The sequence below is a fragment of the Perca flavescens genome, chromosome 23 (assembly GCF_004354835.1).
Source record: "Perca flavescens isolate YP-PL-M2 chromosome 23, PFLA_1.0, whole genome shotgun sequence".
NCBI classification, from domain to species: Eukaryota; Metazoa; Chordata; class Actinopteri; order Perciformes; family Percidae; genus Perca; species Perca flavescens.
The window spans coordinates 19,210,958-19,231,810 of NC_041353.1; the positions used below are offsets into that span (position 1 = coordinate 19,210,958).

Below are 20,853 nucleotides of genomic sequence, written 5' to 3' on the forward strand. Positions count from 1 at the left end.
CCCTCCCACAAACACACACACACATACATATACACACATACATATACACACACTTCAGGAATCCGGGTTTACACACAGACTATACACAGCTTCCTTGATTGGATTTTTTTTTCTTTTTTTTTGTAAAGGATCAAACTTGACCAAGTGTTTCTGTGTTAAGCAGACAGTATATTTACACAAACCACAGAAATAGTGAGACAGAAACGCCACAGCTGGTGATAGAGCCTCATCCACACTTATAAAGACAGAAAGGACACGTTTTGTACAAAATAAATCTCTACTGGCGTAGATTTGTTTGCTTTACATAAAGTATTTTCCCTCGAATGTCATTAAATATTAACATTTTTGTAACCTCTTAAAAACTAAATGATACCTAATCATGACTGTATGTTGCATACTAGAGCCAAAGATGTATTATCAAGAGGAGGCCGACAGACTGAAGGCTACAAAGATGATGCAAAATTAAAAATGGTAGACTAACACTACTTAAATCAAATACTTTTATTGTAATTTAGATACATTTATTAAGCAAATATTGACCTTTTGTTGAGTAGACCATCACCACCAGTAAACCATCCCTGTCTTCCTCCTCTGATTTGATCATACTTTAGCTTTAGTGTCCGGAGGTGGTTTGAATGCTGTTTTCAAATGAAGAAAACGGCACGTTTGTTATTTTGGAATGGAGATGAATGAATAAGAGAAGAAAAAAAAAGATTGACATTTTGGGAAATAAGCGTATTCACTTTATTGCTGATGGACGCACATTTCTTTATCCTTCTCATGTGTGTCCCTTAAATATAAAGCTACATCCACAGGATAGTTAGCTTAACTTAGGATATGGACTGTAATGGCGCTTACCCACTGCTAGTACCAGCTCTACTCTACTCGACCGCGGTGCCCCGTCCTCCATTTTCCATTGCAGATTTAGTACCGCCTCATGCCTGAGGCGAGCGTGGCTGGTCGTCATAGCGACGCCGCAGGAAACTGCCGTGACCTAACGCAACAAACGCACGCAGAACGTCGAAGGTGTGTTGTTTTTTACTCTCGGCATGTGGCTGTTGCCACAGCCAGAAGACAAATTTAGTTCCAAAAGAAATTGGAGGCAGCAAAAAAAAAAAAAAAAAACACAGCTGGCTAAACTATTTAAAAATGGCAGGTTTGTTCAGGACACACCTATCTGTCGCTAGCAATGATGATGCAGTAATTAGTGACGATTCTCTCCAACCAATCAGTAGTCTGCAGGTTTTCACATCACCTTTTGGTATCGCCTCAGCTCGCTTGGAACCTTGACAGAGGTGATACTAAAAACAGTACCTATTAGAAGGTACTAGGGACTTTTTTTTTCATAATGGAAAACCAAAAAAAAGGCGAGTAGACTCGAGTTGAGTCGAGCAGGTACCATGTAAAGGAAAAACGCCATAAGTTAAGTTAACTGGCTCATCTAACTCCAAGCAAGAAAGCAAATAAGCACATTTCCCAAAATGTCAAACTACTCTTTTGAAAACAACCAACTTGGTCAAAGCCACAGTGCATTAGCGATCTAATATTTTCTCAGTGTCAGTGATGAAGGGGATGTTACTCCCTTTGAAACAAATCTGTGTCTGTTCATGGAATGGACTGAAGGTATGGCACTGGGAAAGAAAATAAGAAAAAACCCTAGATAGGAACAGGTGAAGAAAAATGAATTTAGTGACAATATTGTTACTTTCATTTATATATATATATAATAATGTCCATTTGAAATAGTTAAATACAAAAAGATTGAATATACACTTAAAAAATATCTCAATGTCTGAAACCTCTGCTTATACTTGTCTTTCATTGGATTGGTGTAGAGTACCAGTCAGGGGAACTATGATCAAACTAAGAAACAGAAGTACCACAAGTACCATACCACTGGAAATGCTGGTCCTTCATTCTGGAAGGTTGCACAGGATTTGACGGTGGTTGCAATGTACGGTTATTATATATTTTGTTCTTCTTCTTTTTTTTTGCAGATAATACCACAGTTACTGTGTCATCCAATACACATAAATAAATGTAATACAGAGGTTTCAGCTGAGTTGATAGTTCATTTCTGTAGCTTATGTTATATACAGCAAAAAATAATATATCACCATCTCTGCAAGAAGTGAGCTCGTCCCGGCGTTAGCACTGTAACACAGAGATTTCTAGCTCTTCTCGGATATTCAACAGTGCTCAACAGAAAGGACGTCGTTTGTGATATAACTGCAAAATGAGTTACATTGCAAACATTCAGGTAAGCAAAGATACTACTATCCATAAAGACACGTTACAGTAAAAACTGTGAAGATAATCTATGTATACTTCACTGTATACAAAACAATACCATTTTCCAAAAAAATATAAGGGATATTAACTTATGCGAGGTATAACTTTCAGAGATCAAACCTCAAATTGGCACTCCATCTGTATTGTTGATGTGTAGAACTGCAGAAGTTTATGTTGTAATGCTAGCAAGTGTAGCAATGTAACATCTTTACATCTAAAATGTACATAGTGATCATTGGCTGTTCGTTTTTCATTGATTGAAATTCATCTGATACTTCATGACCTTCAGTCCTTGCTTTTGAAAAGAAACTGCCTCAATGCACAAAATGACCATAATACTAGGTTAGCAGTAGGCTAACTGCAAGTCACTAATTAACACCAATGATACTTATTAATACTTTTAATTGTTTACAGGTCAGTTCGGTTAAAAAAAAGAAATCTGAATATCCAATAAAGGTTTATCAAGGTCTTCCACTTCTTATTGGCCTTATAAATATCTGTCTTTTAACCACTGAACCCTGAAGAGAAGGTTTGGTGCAAGGACTGTTTGATTTGTGGGGAAATTAAAGTTAAACAGGGCAATCTGCAAAAAAAAAAAAAAGGTATTGTTTTCAATCAGAAGTGCTACGAAACAGGCACTGTAATGGATTTGTTCTTTTCTCTTTTTGTGCCCCTTTTAAAGAGGCTGACACCCAGGCCAGTGAGCTTAAAGAGTCCTGTAATACTCTAGAAGATATCGGGATAGGACGCAGTCAGGGAGGCGGCAGTGGATTTGGGGCAGGGTGCGTTTGGGGTTCAGGGGTCGGTGGCGTTGATGGTGGTTTTGTCGCGTGCGGCCATGCCCCGGTACCAGCTGCAGTAGCCCTCCTTCTGCTGGATGCAGGCGTAGTGCCGGGACTGATAGCCGGGATAGCCGAAGTGGGACAGCATGTCCGTCCATAGGCACTCGTTCTTTGAGGTCACGAAGCATGGCAGGTAGTGGCAGGGCTTAATCTACAGAGACAGAAGCGAAACTAAAGATGTAGCCATGAAGCAGGAAACAAAACTGGATACTAGCAACAACTAGTGTAGACTCACTGTAGTTTTTTTTTCTTGGATTTTTTGGGGCATTTTTAGGCCTTTATTTATACAGGACAACTGAAAGAGGAGAGAGAGGGGGGGGAATGACATGCAGCAAAGGGCCAAAGGGCAGAGTCAAGGAGTAAACCTCTATAAGCGCCTGCTCTACCAGGTGAGCTACCCAGGCACCTGATTTACTGTGGTTTTTACTAAAATAGTCATACCTGCTGATTATGTAAACAATATACCCTAATATATTTTCAGAGTCAACCCCATCCTTATTTTGCTCTATTTTTTTCTCTTTTCTTGGTATGTTCTCTAAAATGACTTACATACCTTCATAAATTCAAATCTAAAGCTAGGTTAACCTTCAAAAGAATAGTTTGGCACTTTCGGAAATTGCTTTATTTGTTTTCTTAGCGAGAGTTAAATAAGATTGACACCACTCTCATCTTTGTACACTAAATATCAAGCAGTCAATTAGCTTAGCTAGCATTAAGATTGGAAACATGAAGAGACAGGGGGGTCTTTCCCAAGTTTAGCACCTCTAAATCACTTATTATTAACAAGTTGCATCTTGTTTATTTAATTAATTAGCTGATGATGCATTAATTAGTGAGCTGGCAGGTGTCTTTAAAAGCTGGATAAAGCCAAGCTAGCTGTTTTAGGCCAAGGCTACGTAAGCTAACGGTCCCCTGGCTCTATTCACCTGAATCTTGCCATGAAAGTGAATAAGTATAGTTTCCAAGGTGATTCCTTTTATGTTGCTTAAGGACATGCTGTATTGAGCTTATTTTCTTGTTAAAGCTAACCATAATTAGTAGTACGCAACTTCAGTGAGTCTACAGTCTAGAAGTTTGTGCAAAAGCCACAGTAGAACTAGCTTAATGATCCATTAACATATGAACCAAATCTCACAACTGTAGAAGAGAAATAAGCGTGTTAGAAAGGAAGTGAGTACATGATTTGGTTGAAATATAAAAGCATGAACATGCGCTTGGTGAAACATCTAGAACATGGAATCTCATCATTTCTCTACTGCTTTTCAGCTTTCAGTCATTTACTGCAGCACATTATTAGATGAGGCGTGAAAAGGCAGCTTTTTAAAATGACCAAGTACAAAACCAGTTAAGTGTACCCTGGCATTTGTATGCTTTGTGCAGTGGAATGTTAAATGAATGTCAGCCGTCTTCCTGAAGCAGTGATGTTTTTGTAGTTTTGTAATGATTCAGTTAGTTTTTACTGAGCGTCTTTCGTGCTATCACACCTCCAGGTGCTCGCACAAAAAAGCAGCTTCACGGATGAATATACAGCGTGAATTGACAGGAAGATTCACATGACTACTCAGAGAGGTGATGAACGGAAATGCTGTGTTTAATGACAGCAAAACGGGAGTCATCAGCTGCATGGAGCTGCACTTATCTGGATATGAATGATGAATGAGCCAGCAAGTTAGAAGGCACACTTCCCATTTTGGGTGTTATTCAAGCCTGGAGAGCGTGTCCCCAACGGTTTGGAGATGTTCGGCATAACTTCCTCGTTTGAGTGGTTTTATAGATGTGATAATTCCTGCTTTCCAGTGCAGTAAATCATCATTTGTGGAGGAATGCGGAGGCCGGCGGAGTGCGTTTAATGAGTTGATGTGATGATGTTTACGCCTGCCTGTGCTTACTGACTCTCAGACTGAAGTCTCAGTTGATCGTTGGCCTTCTCTGGAGGCCTTCTGGGCTGCTGCCATGTACACACTGAACACAGTTTACAGGCACTGGCCCGCACTGGGAACAAAATAGGTCTCTTTGCTAATCCACTTATACTGATAGAGGCCGATAGCGTTAGCAGATGTCCGGGACACTGCTGTAACAGTAGGACGTTTACGAGGCGGGTCAGCAGCTGCACAGCGGCGGGCTACATGTTTGAGTCGCATAAAAACTGGGCATGAAGACTATTTAATAACTCCCAGTGATAGTAGTAGTAAAATTTGTTTTCTCTCTATTTCGGTTTCTGCTGAACGTCCATGATGTATAACAAGTGGAAAGTACGCTCATAATTCAGTCTCAATAACAACAGCAATGTAACCGTGAGGGTTGTTTTAAGTATGAGTAAATGGTTTTAGCAATAGAAGTGACACAGTAGCATTGAAGAGCCTGAATTGCTCTGACCCTTCACATTCCTTCTGTTAGAAGTATTTCCTTCCTCCTGTAATCATTAATAAGCACTCTCTAGTGGACTTTATAGAAGGGGTCAACCCGTTGCAGCAGTTTTAGGTTTAGTTTTAGTTGTAAAATGGAGGCGCAGTAAGCTCTAGCTCCTCCTTCTCTTGTTCCTCCTCCTCCCGCATCCTCTTCCCTCATCTTTCTTGTCCTTGTCGGGCGGAGGTTGATGGTTTCCACTCACCCTGCAGTTGCAGCCCAGCTGGTAGCGATGGTTGATGCCTTTCTTCTGGGCCAATGAGAGGCGCTCCCACCGCTCGTTGAAGTTGCACAGCCCCGTGTAGACCTTGCCATCGTACACTCGACCTGAGAAAGGAAAGAACGCAGGGTATTGGTTGACGTGCTGAGTCACAAGTTGAATCTACAGTATATGCTCTAAAGTACTACTTGAAAATCGCTTTCTGCTGTGAGATTTAATTCTTAAAATTTGATTCAAGAGTCAACACCTGATTATCAGGTAGCGCGGCTAGGACTCTTTCTTCTCTCTTTTGCAGACACAGGTGTAGATTTCATGCCAATCCATCCAATAGTTGTTGAGATATTTGATTTCGGAAAAAAGTGGTGAACCGATCGACAGACATTGCCAACACAGCATAGATGATAGCATCATCCAGATTTCTGTTTTTCTGGAGATTCCGTGTTTTCCAAAGGGTTTGCTTTAAGAAAACCAATAACTTTACTAATGCAGTCACTTAATCAGATGTTGCATCATATTGCTGGTATGTCATTTTGCTATTTGTCTAATTTCATAATCCTCCGCATGTAAAATAGGATAATATAAACTTACCGCTTAAGCAATCCAACTTGTTTATCTATGGTAAGACAATCTCACACAGTAAGCCCATATTAAACCAACACCCCTATTTCTGAATATCAAAAGGTCAGCAGACGTCTAAATTTAGCGCCAGGCCGTTTGTGGCTTACCGACTCCTGAGACAGGTGCACCGCGGCGGCCTGCGAGGACTCTGGGACATCACGATTTGTCACCGTGTGTCTCCTTCACCGTGTTGTCACCACGCGGGAATTTGACAGCTCACAAATATGTGCTTCTTCGACCCCCCTGAAACTTCCCGCTCTGCCTGCATCGCCGCACTGGGATTACTGGAGTCACTCGCAGGCTTATTACATGGTGTTGAGTGTGTGACATGCTTCTTAAATACTAATCAGGGCCAGTGCACTCGGGGCTCGATCAAAGAAGAGCCAAGCAGCTCGTCTCACAGGCCCTAGTGCCTTTAAATTGCCCATAATGCAGCCTTGTTCATATGCAGAGACTTATTATAGACGCCTTGAGAGCAGCGAAAGACGTCAGTGATGTCACTCGCAGCCGGACTGGGTAAACATAGCCGTCGCTGCCTGGCAACGCCGGCTCATTCACTTGCACTGTGGGGTGCAGTTAGAGTATTTACAGGTCAGGACTTAGCGACATATATACAAAGTCGAGGGAAGTAAGTGGAACTATTTTTTTTTTTTTTTTTTTTCTTCCCAAAGGGCCCGATTTGCCTGCTTGCACAGTGGCAAATAGTAGGGTATAAATAGTGGGGAAGATTGTGTCACAGGACAAATGAAGAAGTCCTTAAGGGGGGGAGGGAGTACATCAGGCCAAACAAACTCGTAATGCTGCAGGCAAACACTCTGAGAAGGAACAACAACAGTTACCGGACTGAAAAGTATTTAGCATCTCAACAGTTAAAACAAATTTTGTTTTGTCTTAAAAAGCTCAAGGGATACGGTCGAAGAAGAGTGAATCTTGAGTTTAGAATATTTTACCACAGAAATGTAACTAGGCAGTTTGACTTTTCAAAATCAGCCGTGGTAGGCACATAATTCCCTCAAGCTTAATTAAAGGGGCACTATTTTGTATCGTTCCATATCATTGGGTGTCTGGCGAAAGACAGATGAGAAAAAGAATAGTCAAAATCAAAGCAGCAGATGCTGAGATATTCTTTTAGTCCCCAGTGTGGGTCAAGCTCCAAAAACCTACACTTCCCATAATGGCGCTTAATAGCATCTTTTGTAAAACTCTTTCCTGCCAACGTTGATCATTGACTAAAAAAAGAACAATGTCAGCCAGTGAGCTTACCTGTGATTAGGTACTGGTACTTGTTGATGTCAAACTTCACACCACACAAACTCTCTGAAGCGTCCGTGTAAATGTGCTGCACGTGCTGGACTTTGTCGAATCCTTTGTACATCTGCAAGACACGAAAAAACAAAATTGGAGTTTAAACCTGAACAAAAAGTGCAATGTTGTACCCCACACCCTTGACTCTCTTCACATAAATAATCAGGAATGAAAACAGTACGCTGGCTTTATCAGATGAAGGATAAGGAATGCCTCTCGAGAGATGGAGTAATAGGCTCTGCCCTTAACTAAATAATAGATAACATGATTACGTTGTGTAATGTGCTTCAACATTGATGCTGTTTTGGCAAGGGCATTGTTAAACTGTGGACATCAGCTCCTTTTATTAATCCTGGGTATGCAGAGCAAACAGTGAGTGTTTGCCCTGAGAACTGTTTTCTTCAGTGTAATTTATTTGTCTGGGAACAACAGGAAATCCCTGTTTAGATGCGTCGCTCCCAGAAAAGCAGAACAAACTGTTGCTTAAGCCTGAAACTGTGGCGGTTTGGGAATGGCATAAGCCAAAGGCATCTGTCTCATAAGATTTGTTGAAATTTGGAGGGAATCGCATTATATTATAGCCCACAAGGAAAACCACTGTTTGCAGTGTGTAAACCAGCAGACTGTAATATAAATAAATAACCCAAGAAGTGCAAAGGCCACATTTAATTCCTGAGGCTAATTCTTACAGTGGTTATTGGTGTGCTTCACTAACAAGAGGCCACTTAATGCTTTTGTACAAACTGGGATTGTACTGATGCAGTGCATGACTCTGTTGAAATGTTTACACTCTGAGCAAGGAGTTTGGTTGAGCTGTAATGCCTGTAAGCCCGCTAATCCTCCGGCCTGGCCCCTGTCTGAGCAGCAGGCCGATGTCAGCATCTGTCAAAAATATGCAGTGTTATGTAAAAATATAGAGGAAGTGAAAAGCGGGCTTTCATGCTAAGCTATGCTTTTAAGCTATCACACAGCGGCTGAGGGGGCAGAGAGACATTCTTGTAACTATAGAATTCCTGCCACATCCAGGGTATGGCATTTTATGTGCCTGTGCTTTTAAATAGGATATCAAAGAGCATCTTAAATGGGAGAATATATATATATATATATATATATATATATATATATATATATATATATATATATATATATATATTTTATGTTAATACCACTTTCAGTGGTTTTTATAATGTTTTTTGTGGCCCCCAGGAAGAGTAGCTGATGTTCTGCATCAGCTAATGGGGATCCTAATAAAATCAAATCAGTTAGTTTCAATCAGACTCATTATATACTGTACATAGCAGAGAATTTCTGGGGTCTTAGAGCATGACCTCTCCAACTCTGACCATTTGAAACTATTGGAAAACCTTATCTATCTATCTATCTATCTATCTATCTATCTATCTATCTATAATCTTAAATAAGGGGCAATAATAACAACCAAAACAATAAAGTCAGCGAAGGAAATTGCAATTTAAGCCAATTATTCCAGTGTGTCCAACTTAAGCATTCTGCTACAGTATATAGACAAGCATGTTAATTTCTTCAATTTCTCGCTTACCGACATTACAGCAAAAGGAATAGTTCAACATTTATGAGCTTTCTTGCCGAGTGTTTAGACGAGAAGATTGAAACCACTCTCATATCTTAAGTGCGGAGCTAGAGCCAGGGGGTGTTTATCTTAGCTTATAGACTTGAAGCAGAGGGAAACCGCTAGCTTGGCTCTGTCCAAAATAAAACAAATAAACCTATTTGTTTCATCCATACACAGACAGAAATGTACTGACTACAAATTGTGTTTGTTTATTAATCAAATGCTTAGCTTAGTTTAAGCTTATCCAAAGACTGAGGGGGGGCAGCTAGTCAGATGTTGTCCATTAATTAAGTCATATCTTGTTTAAATAATGTGTCAATTGATGAGCGTTAGAGGTGACGGTAGGATTTTTCTAACTTTGAACAAAGCCAGTCTAGCGGTTTTAAACAGTCTTTACAATTAGCTAGGCTAACCGTTCTAGGCTAACCCTACCGGCTCTAGCTTCATGTTTAGCTCAGTGACATGAAACCGGTTTCACTCTTCTCATGTAATTCTCTGCGAGAAAGGGGGTGCGTTTGCCAAAATGTTCTACTATTCCTTTTAAGCTGAATGAGATTCAGTGTCTCGCTCATCAGCCCTTTCAGCAGAGGATTGACGCACTCACCTTCATTTGCTTGACTGTGTAGCGCATCGTTCCGAAAGGTCCATCTCTCAGGAGCTTCTTGCCCACGACTTTAGCCCGAATCACTGTGAAGAGAGAAGATGGACAATGAATTAAATGATCTGAGCAAACCATTGCATTCCTCTAACATATAACTAGGAGCTATCCTATCTAATCTATCAAATAACACTCAGCCTAGGCCAGTAGGAGGCATTTGCAAACCCATTATAAAGACCATTTCAGGACCGGTTGGGACCACAGTTAATCAGTTTATCCGATTTTCTGCATTGCTGCTGTTTGCAAAGGAAGACCAATGAGAAAAGAACACTACAGGGACTTTTGAGTTTGATACAGAAATAAGAGGAAAAGGCCGCCTTGTCCATGTATCAAGGCTTCATTCTCACTGCTGGTGTTTAAGAGTTTATGGATGACTGCTCACATGTTAGATGGAACTTCCAGTAATCACAGGAAACTTGGTTTTGATTTTGCAGTTGTATTATTCACATCATAATTGGCAAAACGTGACTCCAATCAGATTTTTGCTGGATTAAAAACAGAGGGGGAAAAAAAGTGCAGTATGTGTCTCTTCGGTTTCCTTCTATATTGGGATCAGGGCTTGAAAAAGATCTTATCGGTGTGCAGGACCCTCATGTAAACGTCGGTGAGGTGAAAATGTTCAGGGGGCACTTTGATTTTTTGCTTTCGCTCATGTTGTAGTGTGGAGACTTCTTGTGAAAGGCACGGGCTGTGGGCCCTGCATAAGCAGTCAATCATCTGTGAAGTTCACCTGCTGCCCACAGCCGACCGGCTGTAGACACAACTAACACTGGCCATGTTTGTTATCTTCTCCCGGTGGAATTTCCTTAACACATTCTTCAGGGGCTCACATTCCCCAGAAAGGAAAGAAAATGATGAGCCTTTCATTCTTTTACTGGAGAATGAAATGAGGCATGTGGCATGTTCCGTTTGGTCTTTGTTTGTCTTGCTGTCCTACTTCCAGGCAAATTTTAAATGGGCATAAAAATAGAACTCCAACAGGAAGCAGTTACAGCACGGCCACCCAAAAGTGGTGACCACAAATTTATTTTGGACATGAAGACCCCAGTTTGAACCAAGCATTTGTTTAAACAACCTCTTATTTTGAACCACTTTGAACAAATCAAAGGACTGTGGCCATCCAGGAGCTTACCAATAGAAACAGTGTTCTTTATGGGGTTCATTTTGGCTAAATTTGGTGTGTTTGAGAAATGCTTCTGATCATGAATGAAAGTGCGAAATATAAAAGGATAGTTCTTTTAGAGTTGTCTTTGCCTAAAGGAAAAACATGTCAGATGAGGTTTCAGGGCTCTGTGAGGCTGTACTTGGGTGCTTTGTGCTAAATGCTAACATGAGCACACAATGCCAATGCTAACATGTTGATGCTAAGCAGGTAATGTTTACGATGGTCACCATCTTAGTTTAGGGTGTTGCAAACATTAGCTAATTAGCACTAAATACAGCTAGGATTGGACAGGGTGACATTTTGGCCTGATGGTGGCGCTAGATGAAAAGTCAGAAGATCACCAAAAAGTTATTACAATTCATCTTCTGGAGACCACGGATGTCTGTATGAAATTTGATTGGCAATCAATTGAATAGTTGTTGATATATTAGGCGAAAAAAACAGTGGTAGCACTAGATAAAAAGTCAGAGGATTACCAAAGTCATCGGGATTTAGCCTCTGGGGACCTTGATTTCATGGTAATCCATCCAGTGATTGTTAAGACATTTCACTGTGGGCCAAAATGGTCGACGGACCAAAATCAGTAGAGCTACGCCGCTAGCGTGGCTAATAATCCTATGGTTGTAGTTGGGGGAGGCCGTAAAAGCACTGCAAGTGAACAGAACGTCAACTCTAAAATGTACTTGAGGGTCAACGGTGCTTTAGAATATCAACCATCCATTAACCATGCAGCACTGCAAAATGGAAATATCTTTCAAATTGCATGTGAGGCAACACTGTTCAGCAGAGCATAAAGGTGATTGTTTTTCACCTGTCTGCTTTGTGTTATGACTCACTGACTTTCACTGACAGCTTCACAAGAAAGCACACAACCAAGGCAAACAAATGTCATTTCAGAGCTCTTGGTTTTAATGTACCAATCCCCACTGCCTGCCCTCCGCTTTCTGACCTTTCACAATAACTTGCTGCAGAACATTTGATCCATTAATCTGTCAACTCTTCTAATATGAACCAAGAGCGCCATTGCCTGACGGACCTCTAATAAATGCACCCAAATGCAGTTTGACAGATGTTTGCCGCTGCAATTACAGAGGAAGCGGGGCACAATTACAGAGGAATGTGCAGATATAACAAGATACTTTTGCCTCTGTTAAATACACTGCTGCCGTTATTTTTCCAAGTGTCACCTCAAACCCTAGTTTCCTCCTCTGCCCTGAACTCAAAAGCAACCCTCAAGAGAAACGAGCCTTCGTGTTTGAAGGGCCACAGGTCAGCTGATTTTACCAAAGTACATCCAGATAGGTCCCCTCTTGTTGGACGGCAGCCACTAATTGGCCAGTGATGGTGCCATCACCCATAGGAATGTGTGAAGGCCCTCAGCTGCCCCAGAGACAGAGGATTTGTGTCATTCCTATGCAGTGACCCCTTGACCTCTTTTCGATTTAGCGGTTATATTTACGTGCGACCACACGGCTGCCTGCTCTCATCTACAAGTCTACGTTACGAGTGTTTATTTAACCCACTTTCATAATGTGATCTCACATCACCTCGGTTAAACTGGAAACTATTGACATGCTGTGTAGTTTCTGCCTTCTAAACTCTTCTTTTCACGTACCACGTACTACCGACAGATGACTATCTGATCAAATGCGGCATCTTTCTGCATTCATTTACATATTCATGCAAAAACACAGATTTGTTATGTAGTGCTGTAACGGTTTGATGCTTCACATTAGTAATACACCAGTTTAAGAAGTCTTATGACAATGCAACATCTGTACATTAATCATACTGATTAATTACCTAATTTACACAACTAGTGGTGGTTAATATGGTGATTATGGCAGCTGAAGTACCTATATCTGCAACCCTTTTTGGCCAAACTTATTCAGGTACTTGAAATATCTATTGGAGTCTCTCCCCCTCTTAGTTTGCTAAACATGAGGAATTACAGGCCAGTGATGTGACGCACAAGTATTCATCTTCTGCAGAGGATACATGTTCAAGAGTGGGAGGCTTTTCGTGATAAGCGAGGTAACCACGGTCTGACACAAAAGCAACAACAAAAAAAGAAGTGAATCCATTTTTCACTCAGTATCTCTTGCCTAAAGCAGGGGATTACACAAGCTTGAATGCTAAATCTTGAGGTGAGCATGAAATTTAGTTAAACATTTATTTCAGCCTACGTACAATGTGGCAAACTGCAGGCATGACAAGAATACGGGTGTGTGTGTGTGTGTGGTAAAGCGAGGCACGGGGCGGGTGACGGTGATTTTAGTATGCAGAAAGTGGTCCAAGTTTGAAGAGGCGAGTGGGAGGAAGAGGAATTCTCAAGACGACACACTACCACGCTCAAAAATAAACACTGAAACTGAATCTGCTAAAACGCTGGAGCATAAAGCCTGCAACGTTTACATAGTGGTTGGTAAAGTGCAAAGGCAGCCTATGAAGTATGAGTTTTTATCACTACCTCCGATACCTGATTAGGACCAGTTTTCAACAAGGTGACAAATGGTTCTGTTTGAGTCATGGGATATCTTTAATCCATTTAAATTTAAATGTGATGCCATCTGAACTCATAATCGCTAGCTGTCTAAACTAAAACTGGTGTCTTTAGTATGCTTTGACAAAGCATTTAAAATGAATTTCTTCAAAACAAAGGCCTGTCTCCAAATTAGTGAGTGTCTTTAGGTGCACTGGAAAAGCGAGTCACAGCCAACACCTGAAGCCTTGTCAGTTGGCCTGGTGTTACAGTATCTGGGCATGCTTGCTACCTTAATGCCTGCTTTTCCTATCTCTCTATTCTTATCTTTGTCATTCACTCACTTGCCGTGTCACTTTCTGGCGGCCTCTCACCTTTTCTTTTTAGACTTGTCGGTCAGATGATTACCTAACTGTAAATTCCTGTTTGTAATTTAATAGTAGTTTGATAGTAGCTTGGATTATCTAGGTTAATGCTCTCATTCGTGAAAGTGTGACTTCACTCCTTTTGACAGTTAGAGGCCACCTTCGATAAAAGGTGACATTCTGGTGACAAATAAATTGTTGCAATGTCAAAGTACTCAATGCTCCCTTTACAGCAAGTACAACTGAAGGTGAACTGAGCTGTGTGCTGGGCTGATTGGGTCCATTGCCCCCCTTGCTAGCCTCCTGTTTAAAACGGTGGACCCCTGAGCGGCTGTGTGGTCATCAGAGAAGGGAGGGATGGACTTGGACATTTGATACGCCTGGCTCATAGGACGAACATCCCAGGCTTGTACGGAATCCAGAACCTTTGACATCTCATCATACTTTAGCTCACTTTTGGGAAAACTATGGATATCTGATCCAAGCTTACATAATGCATCTCATAACGGGAGTCCTGGTTTCCCTCAGATTATCATCGGTCACCTGTTGACCTGCAGTTAAGGAGGAGGGCGGGGGGGTGCGGCTGACAGAGGGGGTAGTGACTTAACTAAATGCTACTCATTAGTAGAAGGAGGAGAGTGTAGTGGTACCAGGAGAGCGCCGTCATAAAGCCCCAGGCAATACATCACTCTTAACCTGCTATGCTGCACAAAGCTGCTCTATGCTGCACAAAGTACCCACAGCAGGGCGGGATCCGTTTCTTTCAATGGCCTGATCCTCAATCCCAAACCAAGCATAAACACATATCACGCTAATCCTCAGCGACTGACCTGGTTCGGGGTGCAAGCATGTAAAGGTTTGCTCTGTCATACCGAGCGCTTGGGAACCAGCGTCCTTACAGAGCGACATCAAATCTCAGGGTCAAAGTTGACCTCGGGGCCTCTTGTGAATGGGCTGCTTTAAACCCAGCTGCCTAATAGCGGCCAACTGGGTCTCTGCACAAGAAAGCAGCCTGGTCATTGCCTTGTGCCCAGGTATGTTTGCATGTAAAACTGACAGGGGGCCTCTATACCCGATCAGAACAGAGATAAGCGTAATCGTATCTCAAGTGGTAGCTATGAAAATGAACTGAAATGCACCCCAGGTCTCTAACATACTACTATCAAAATAAAGGGAAAGCAGGACCCCTAAAAACTCTTAAATATTTCAAATTACACTTGTCAAATAAAGAGACAGACTCTTGTAACCCAATTGCCAACCCTTTAACTTCATTGCGATTCATCCAGTGGAGTGCCTGCGGGTGATTATGGTGATTACGAGAGCTTTGAACTCAACTACGGGTCTTAAATTGGGATGATTCAGGACTTTTGCTTTTGATGTCGACGGTGAGAATTACAGGGTTTCTCCTTCGCCGCATTAGCATTTCAATCCTGTACCTTTTTGTTTTACATGTCTCCGTGTTATCTTAAGGTAATAGAAATAGACGTTAAATTAAAGAATGAACCAGTATTGGAACATCATTTTATTATGTGTTCTGTATACATTCACATTATGCCTCTGAACTGATGCTTTGACTTGATTTAACATTTACCCTGGACATCTAACCTGTATTATAAGTCATATGTGGAAAGATGACAATAAAAGCTGGATCACTTCAAACCATTCAGGCTTCCTACACAAATCTCGAATGTCTGGACTTTGTTAATTCCAATTATGGAAGTCCAGGAAATCCAATCCGGTGTTTCAGAAGTGTTTCCCTCAGAGGACCGAGGTGTAAGAGTGGCTGCAAGCATTCAAAGCACACCTCGAGCTAAGCCAGGACCTTGGAAATGGGATTTGTGGGGCTCGCAATGATCACTGCACCCATTGAAGTCAGTCCCAGATTCTACACTGGCAAATCTCAGCGGGGTGCCAACACCATGAGCTATCTGAAGGACTGTGAAAGGCAATGCATGTGTTTTTGGAAGCACCATTTTTGCTTGCTCCAACCGGGTCACTTGGCTGCTACAGGCCTGGAAAACGGGGTTTACCAAAGACCAAGAGACAAAGTGACCATTTTGGGTCCTTATGTGCAATATCTGTGAGATTTCACAGGATTCCTCTTATAAAGGTTGGGGCTAGTAGGCTAAATCTGGACCTCCTCCCTTCAGAGACTCTACAGAGGATTCACCAAAGCATCATAGTGAGTTCCTGCCCACGTCAGAACTAAAAGAAGTGACTTACGCCTACCTAAACTACACTGGTTGTGTCCTCTGAATTTGGGCAAAGAAGCCTAATTTTCTTGGCTGCATTTGGAGTAGCCTTTGGAAAAGGGAAAGCCTTGTAGTGCAGTGATGTAGCGTATTGAGTAAATAGGACACTGCTTATGAAATTTGAAAGACACGTTAAGTCTTAACGTGAAGTATTTCTTGTTGTTGGATCAACAGTTAAATATAGAAAGGCATTTTATCTCTTTGGAAGAGTGATGGGGGCATGATAATTCAAATATATGTTGTTATTAAGGATTCAGATTTGTATGTGTTGACTTTGCAGCTGTAGCTACTAGCTGTTAGCTTAGCATAGCATAAAGACTGAAAAAGGGGTTAACAGCTAGCCTGGCTCAGTCCAAAGTTAACAAACTCCACCTACCAGCACCTCCAAAGCTCACTAATTCATGTTAAATTCATGTTATATCTCAGGGGTTTAATTTTTACTAAAACCAAAGTGTAAAAAATATTTTTGTCATTCACCTTATTAAGTGTGTGTGTGTGTGTGTGTGTGTGTGTGTGTGTGTGTGTGTGTGTGTGTGTGTGTGTGTACAGTTTAGACTGAGAGTTTATTGTTTGATTATGTGTCAGGGTTTAAGAGAGCCTCGTGATGGTTTCACATTTTTGGGTCAAATGATATTGAAGCAAAATATCAGCTGCACTGAAAAAGACTATTTGCTTAAGTACGTATATGTGGCTTTAAGTGACAGGTTGTCAGTGAAAAGAAACGGGTCTTCTTACCCACTACAAATCAGCTGCCCTCCTGTCCCATCGGACACATTTCACCCCCTAAACTGCCTGCAACTATTAACCCAAAAACAGTCTACCTCCTTACAGGGCAGATCAGATAATCCCAGTCTTGACCAGTGTTATCTAAAAACAGGGGCTAGGTTGGACTGGTGCTTCAGGCTTAGCCAGATCCCAAGTTCATATTATTCTGGGGAGTCATAGAAATTATAACCAGGCAGTAAAAAAAATAAATAAAACTATGTAAACCCCCACCCCCCTTCTCTGTTTGTGCACCAGAGGCCTGCGCTGTTTGTGCACCAGAGGCCAGGCATATCGGAGTTACAACCAGGTGGCTGCCTGACAGACAAATACCAGAGTGTGCAGATAAAATAAGCATGATTTGAAACATCTAAGCTGACTGGATCCTTTTATCAACTGGCGTTAATTCACACCACCCATACTTCTTCTCCCACACAAGCGTGTCTGTGGCTTGAAAAGATATGATAAAATCAAAACTTCATCAATTTGGGGATGAAATGCAAGGAAATGTAGAAATTTTAGGGGACCCTTGACTTAGTGTAACAGCCATCACTTTAAGAAGCATCACTAGTGTCCTTCACTGACCATAAACTACATAGGTTTGTAATATTACACTATCAATTACATAGTGGAAACAACACTTGACTACTAGTTGGACAGTTATAATACATTATAATACTAATAGCATTCTGAAAACGAAGCAAAAGTGTTCTGGTGTAAACATTTGAAAGTAAAAAAAAAGTAGTTGGCTCTTAATAGCAACTTATTTAGTTTCCCTTATACTCAAACGAGAGATTTAGCTGAAAACATGCTTTCCTAAAATGACGTGCATCCAGTAAATTGATCGCAGATCAGTCTTCTTTCTCGTATTGAGTGACAGGCAGCACTGTTATCTCAACATCTGCTCGCAGTACCGGGGTAAAAATGAAAACCCCGCTGATTTACAGCAGTAAACGGATGGTTATAACCCGTTCCTTACCTATGTCGGAGTTGCAGAAGGCGTCTTGCGGGTGAGTCAGAGCGCACGAGCAGCCCTCCGTCAGCTGGATAACCTGCAGGCTGCTGAAGACAAACAGCAGGCTGATCAGGTGCTGGTACACTGAATGCATTTCTCCAAACTTTTCCACTCCTCTATGCTGCTGGGATAAAGTGTGTATGGAGTCCGGCCGGGTCCGCTGTAGTAGTAGTAGTAGGCTAGGCGGTATGTAATGTCCAAGTCTCTGCTCTGGCTGTTGTTGATACTCGCCTCGCTTGAGCGTTTCTCCCTGATCCCGGAGAGGCGCACAGCCGTACATATAGCGCGCCGGAGAGGCGTGCACGCCCCCTTTCCACCTCTGCAGCTCGCGGGAGGGGCGGCCAATCAGCGGCCGGTGATGCCATTAGGAATCACAGACACCAGACACGATGACATACTGGAACTTTACTCTGCTTCGTCTTATTTTTTCCAGACTGACAAAAAGAAAATAAACACTGGGCGCAGAAAAATAAAATAATAAGATTGGCCAAAAGATGTTTATGCATATTTGAACTTGACCATGCTTTGGTCAAAATGAGAATGGTTTGATATACAGCAAACTTAAAAAAATGTATGGAAAAAATAATGCATAGGCTACCCATTGGTACCGGTTTGTACTTTTTCCCATGATGCAGTATAACGAACATAATATTTTTAATTATTCCATATAAATGACATAAACTTAACTTAGATATATATTTTAACATTGATAATAAACTGATATTATAAATGTAGAACACACCGTTTCACATGATTAGCTTGCAATGTGTTTAAAATTTGACTTAAGCTCAGTTGTTCTTCAGATAGATAGATAGATAGATAGATAGCAACAATACCAGTCACATCTGTACAAGACTGTATATAAAATACAGTATATATGTATTATATACTGATTTTAGTCCAAAACAAGAAGGTATACGATTTACTATCCCATAAAACAAAAAGAAATGGTGACTCCTCAGAATTAAGAAGCAGGCTTTTTTTTTTTATTAATGACTGAAATGATTAATTGATTATCAAATTAGTTTTCTTTTGATCAACTAACAGGTAAACCTGTCAGCTCTAATATATTTTGAACCCTGTTTCCAACTAAAAACAAAGTAATGCAAAAGATTGGCTGCTTTACTCTTGTTAACAACATTTTTCCTTTTTCTCACTTTTCAACCAAAATCTCACTTAGTCATACTGCCCACCCCCTGACGCCCCCTTAATTAGTAATACTTACAGTAGAGTATTTTGAATACAGGGTGCAGCCGGATTTATCTCTAAACAGTCAGAAACAATAGCTGTGAAGTGAAATGAAGGCTCCAGTTTTCTTCTTTTATACATTTGGTGTCATGGGGTTTAAGCAGATTTTCTTTTATTTTTCATTTTATCATCAAAGACGTTGAGCCTAAAGTTAAGACATGCCAGCGCTACCTGTGGCTGCTTATGTCCCCTTGCGGGCTGCACTCGCAGCCTCACTTAGTCCGATTTTATTCTAAAAGGGATTCACTCAAGTTATCCTCAGGGCACGCTCAGTCAGACTAGCCAATTACCTCTTTTTTCTCCTTCCTAACTGTGTTCGTGGACCTGAGTGGAGCTGCGTTATCGCTGCAGAGGCTTATCTGCAGAGACTGAGAGAGCTATGTTAAGGGCTGAAGCTACTCGTGGTTATATAAGCGAGCCATAAATAATCAAGTCGGGGAACTCTGACCCTCAATGGGCCTTCATTAACCGTTATCTCAGTTTAAAGTACGTGCGCGGCCAGATATAGACTTTATTTTTATTAGAATGGCACTGATAAGCTTGTGCTTCAAATTTCAGTATTAAAAGTGAGTTTGATTTTAAAATTAAAAGTTGGAAAAAGATGACTGCTTTTCTCATACATTTGATATTAAGAAAATGAAGTTGTTTATTTGCCACATAATGAGACTATTTTTTCTTTGCTTTAGAAAAAGCAAGATTTACTTTACAAATGATAAAACAAACAGGATATATTGTTTTAGACTAGAATAATACACAGGAAGTATCATGAATGGTTTCCGTTCACCCTTCACCCATGACTCAGACTCCCATCAAGAATTCATCATCCACTAGGTTTTTGTCCTTTGACTATTACCCAAATAAATAAGCCAGTGTTTGTTCAGCGGTGCATTCAGGTACAGAACATCAACAAGTTTCCGTCCAGCAGTTAGGAATAACAGGACAGTTGCAGTACCATCTGCGGAAATTCAACGTCCTACTCATTGAAGTCATGTTTTATCAGAGGTACGGTCTAATCTGCAGGAACAGAGCGCGTCAGCTGCTTAGCTGCTGTTAACCATTGATAATGCCCGGTCACATGTTATTTCAGCCTCGGACCTAAAGTCTGAACCAACAGATTATTGTCATTCCTGAGTTAGACTCTGGATCGGCATGCGTGACAGGTGGATTTGCATTTTGAATGCCCAAAAAAGGCGACAATAACAGCTAGGTTCAGACACACAAAGTCCCAGAAAGGCAAGGGAAAGGAGTGATTCACTTGGGCAATATAATGTACAGTATGACTTCACTCCTACATAAACAGGTTAAACAGCCCTGCATTCCTTACATATATCCCAAAGATAACATTTTAAATAAGGTCAATGGAAGGAAACAGGCCTAATAAGGGGTTAGGTTATTGCATCAATAGCTTTTAAAGGGATGTCTACCTTTTAAACACTCATAAGAAGAATATACAATGTAAAATATAAAATGTAGTTACTAACCCCAGTGATGCTTTGTTACTTTGATTATTTGGGGGTTCACTGTTCGACCAGGAGTTTGATGGAAGGTTGAGATGAGTTTGGTCTCTGTGTGTTCAGTTAATAGACTGGTCCGGCAGCTGTGTGTTACCCTTGACTTGGAGGTATGGGGAGG

At 41.1% G+C, this 20,853-nt stretch overlaps 2 protein-coding genes across 4 annotated transcripts in view; one reads left to right on the plus strand and one right to left on the minus strand.

The window, feature by feature from the left end:
- syn3 (synapsin III) overlaps positions 1-20,853 on the plus strand; it is a 136,144-nt gene that overhangs the window by 66,098 nt on the left and 49,193 nt on the right. The gene's annotated exons all lie outside the window — the stretch shown is intronic.
- LOC114549891 (metalloproteinase inhibitor 3) lies at positions 1,234-18,212 on the minus strand. The gene is made up of 5 exons (XM_028570198.1): positions 17,938-18,212; positions 9,879-9,961; positions 7,642-7,753; positions 5,746-5,867; positions 1,234-3,285 (listed from the first exon to the last, which is right to left on the minus strand). Exons 1-5 carry the CDS (start codon positions 18,065-18,067, stop codon positions 3,088-3,090), a joined length of 645 nt encoding a protein of 214 aa, XP_028425999.1. The 5' UTR covers positions 18,068-18,212; the 3' UTR covers positions 1,234-3,087.

Bases quoted from the DNA above. Each gene is read 5' to 3' on its own strand.
- LOC114549891 (XM_028570198.1), bottom strand. From the start codon at position 18,067: ATGCATTCAGTGTACCAGCACCTGATCAGCCTGCTGTTTGTCTTCAGC. The intron at 9,962-17,937 runs GTAAGGAACGGG...CTCTCTTCACAG, and splicing joins CTTCTGCAACTCCGACATAG to TGATTCGGGCTAAAGTCGTG. The intron at 7,754-9,878 runs GTGAGTGCGTCA...CGTGTCTTGCAG, and splicing joins ACACAGTCAAGCAAATGAAG to ATGTACAAAGGATTCGACAA.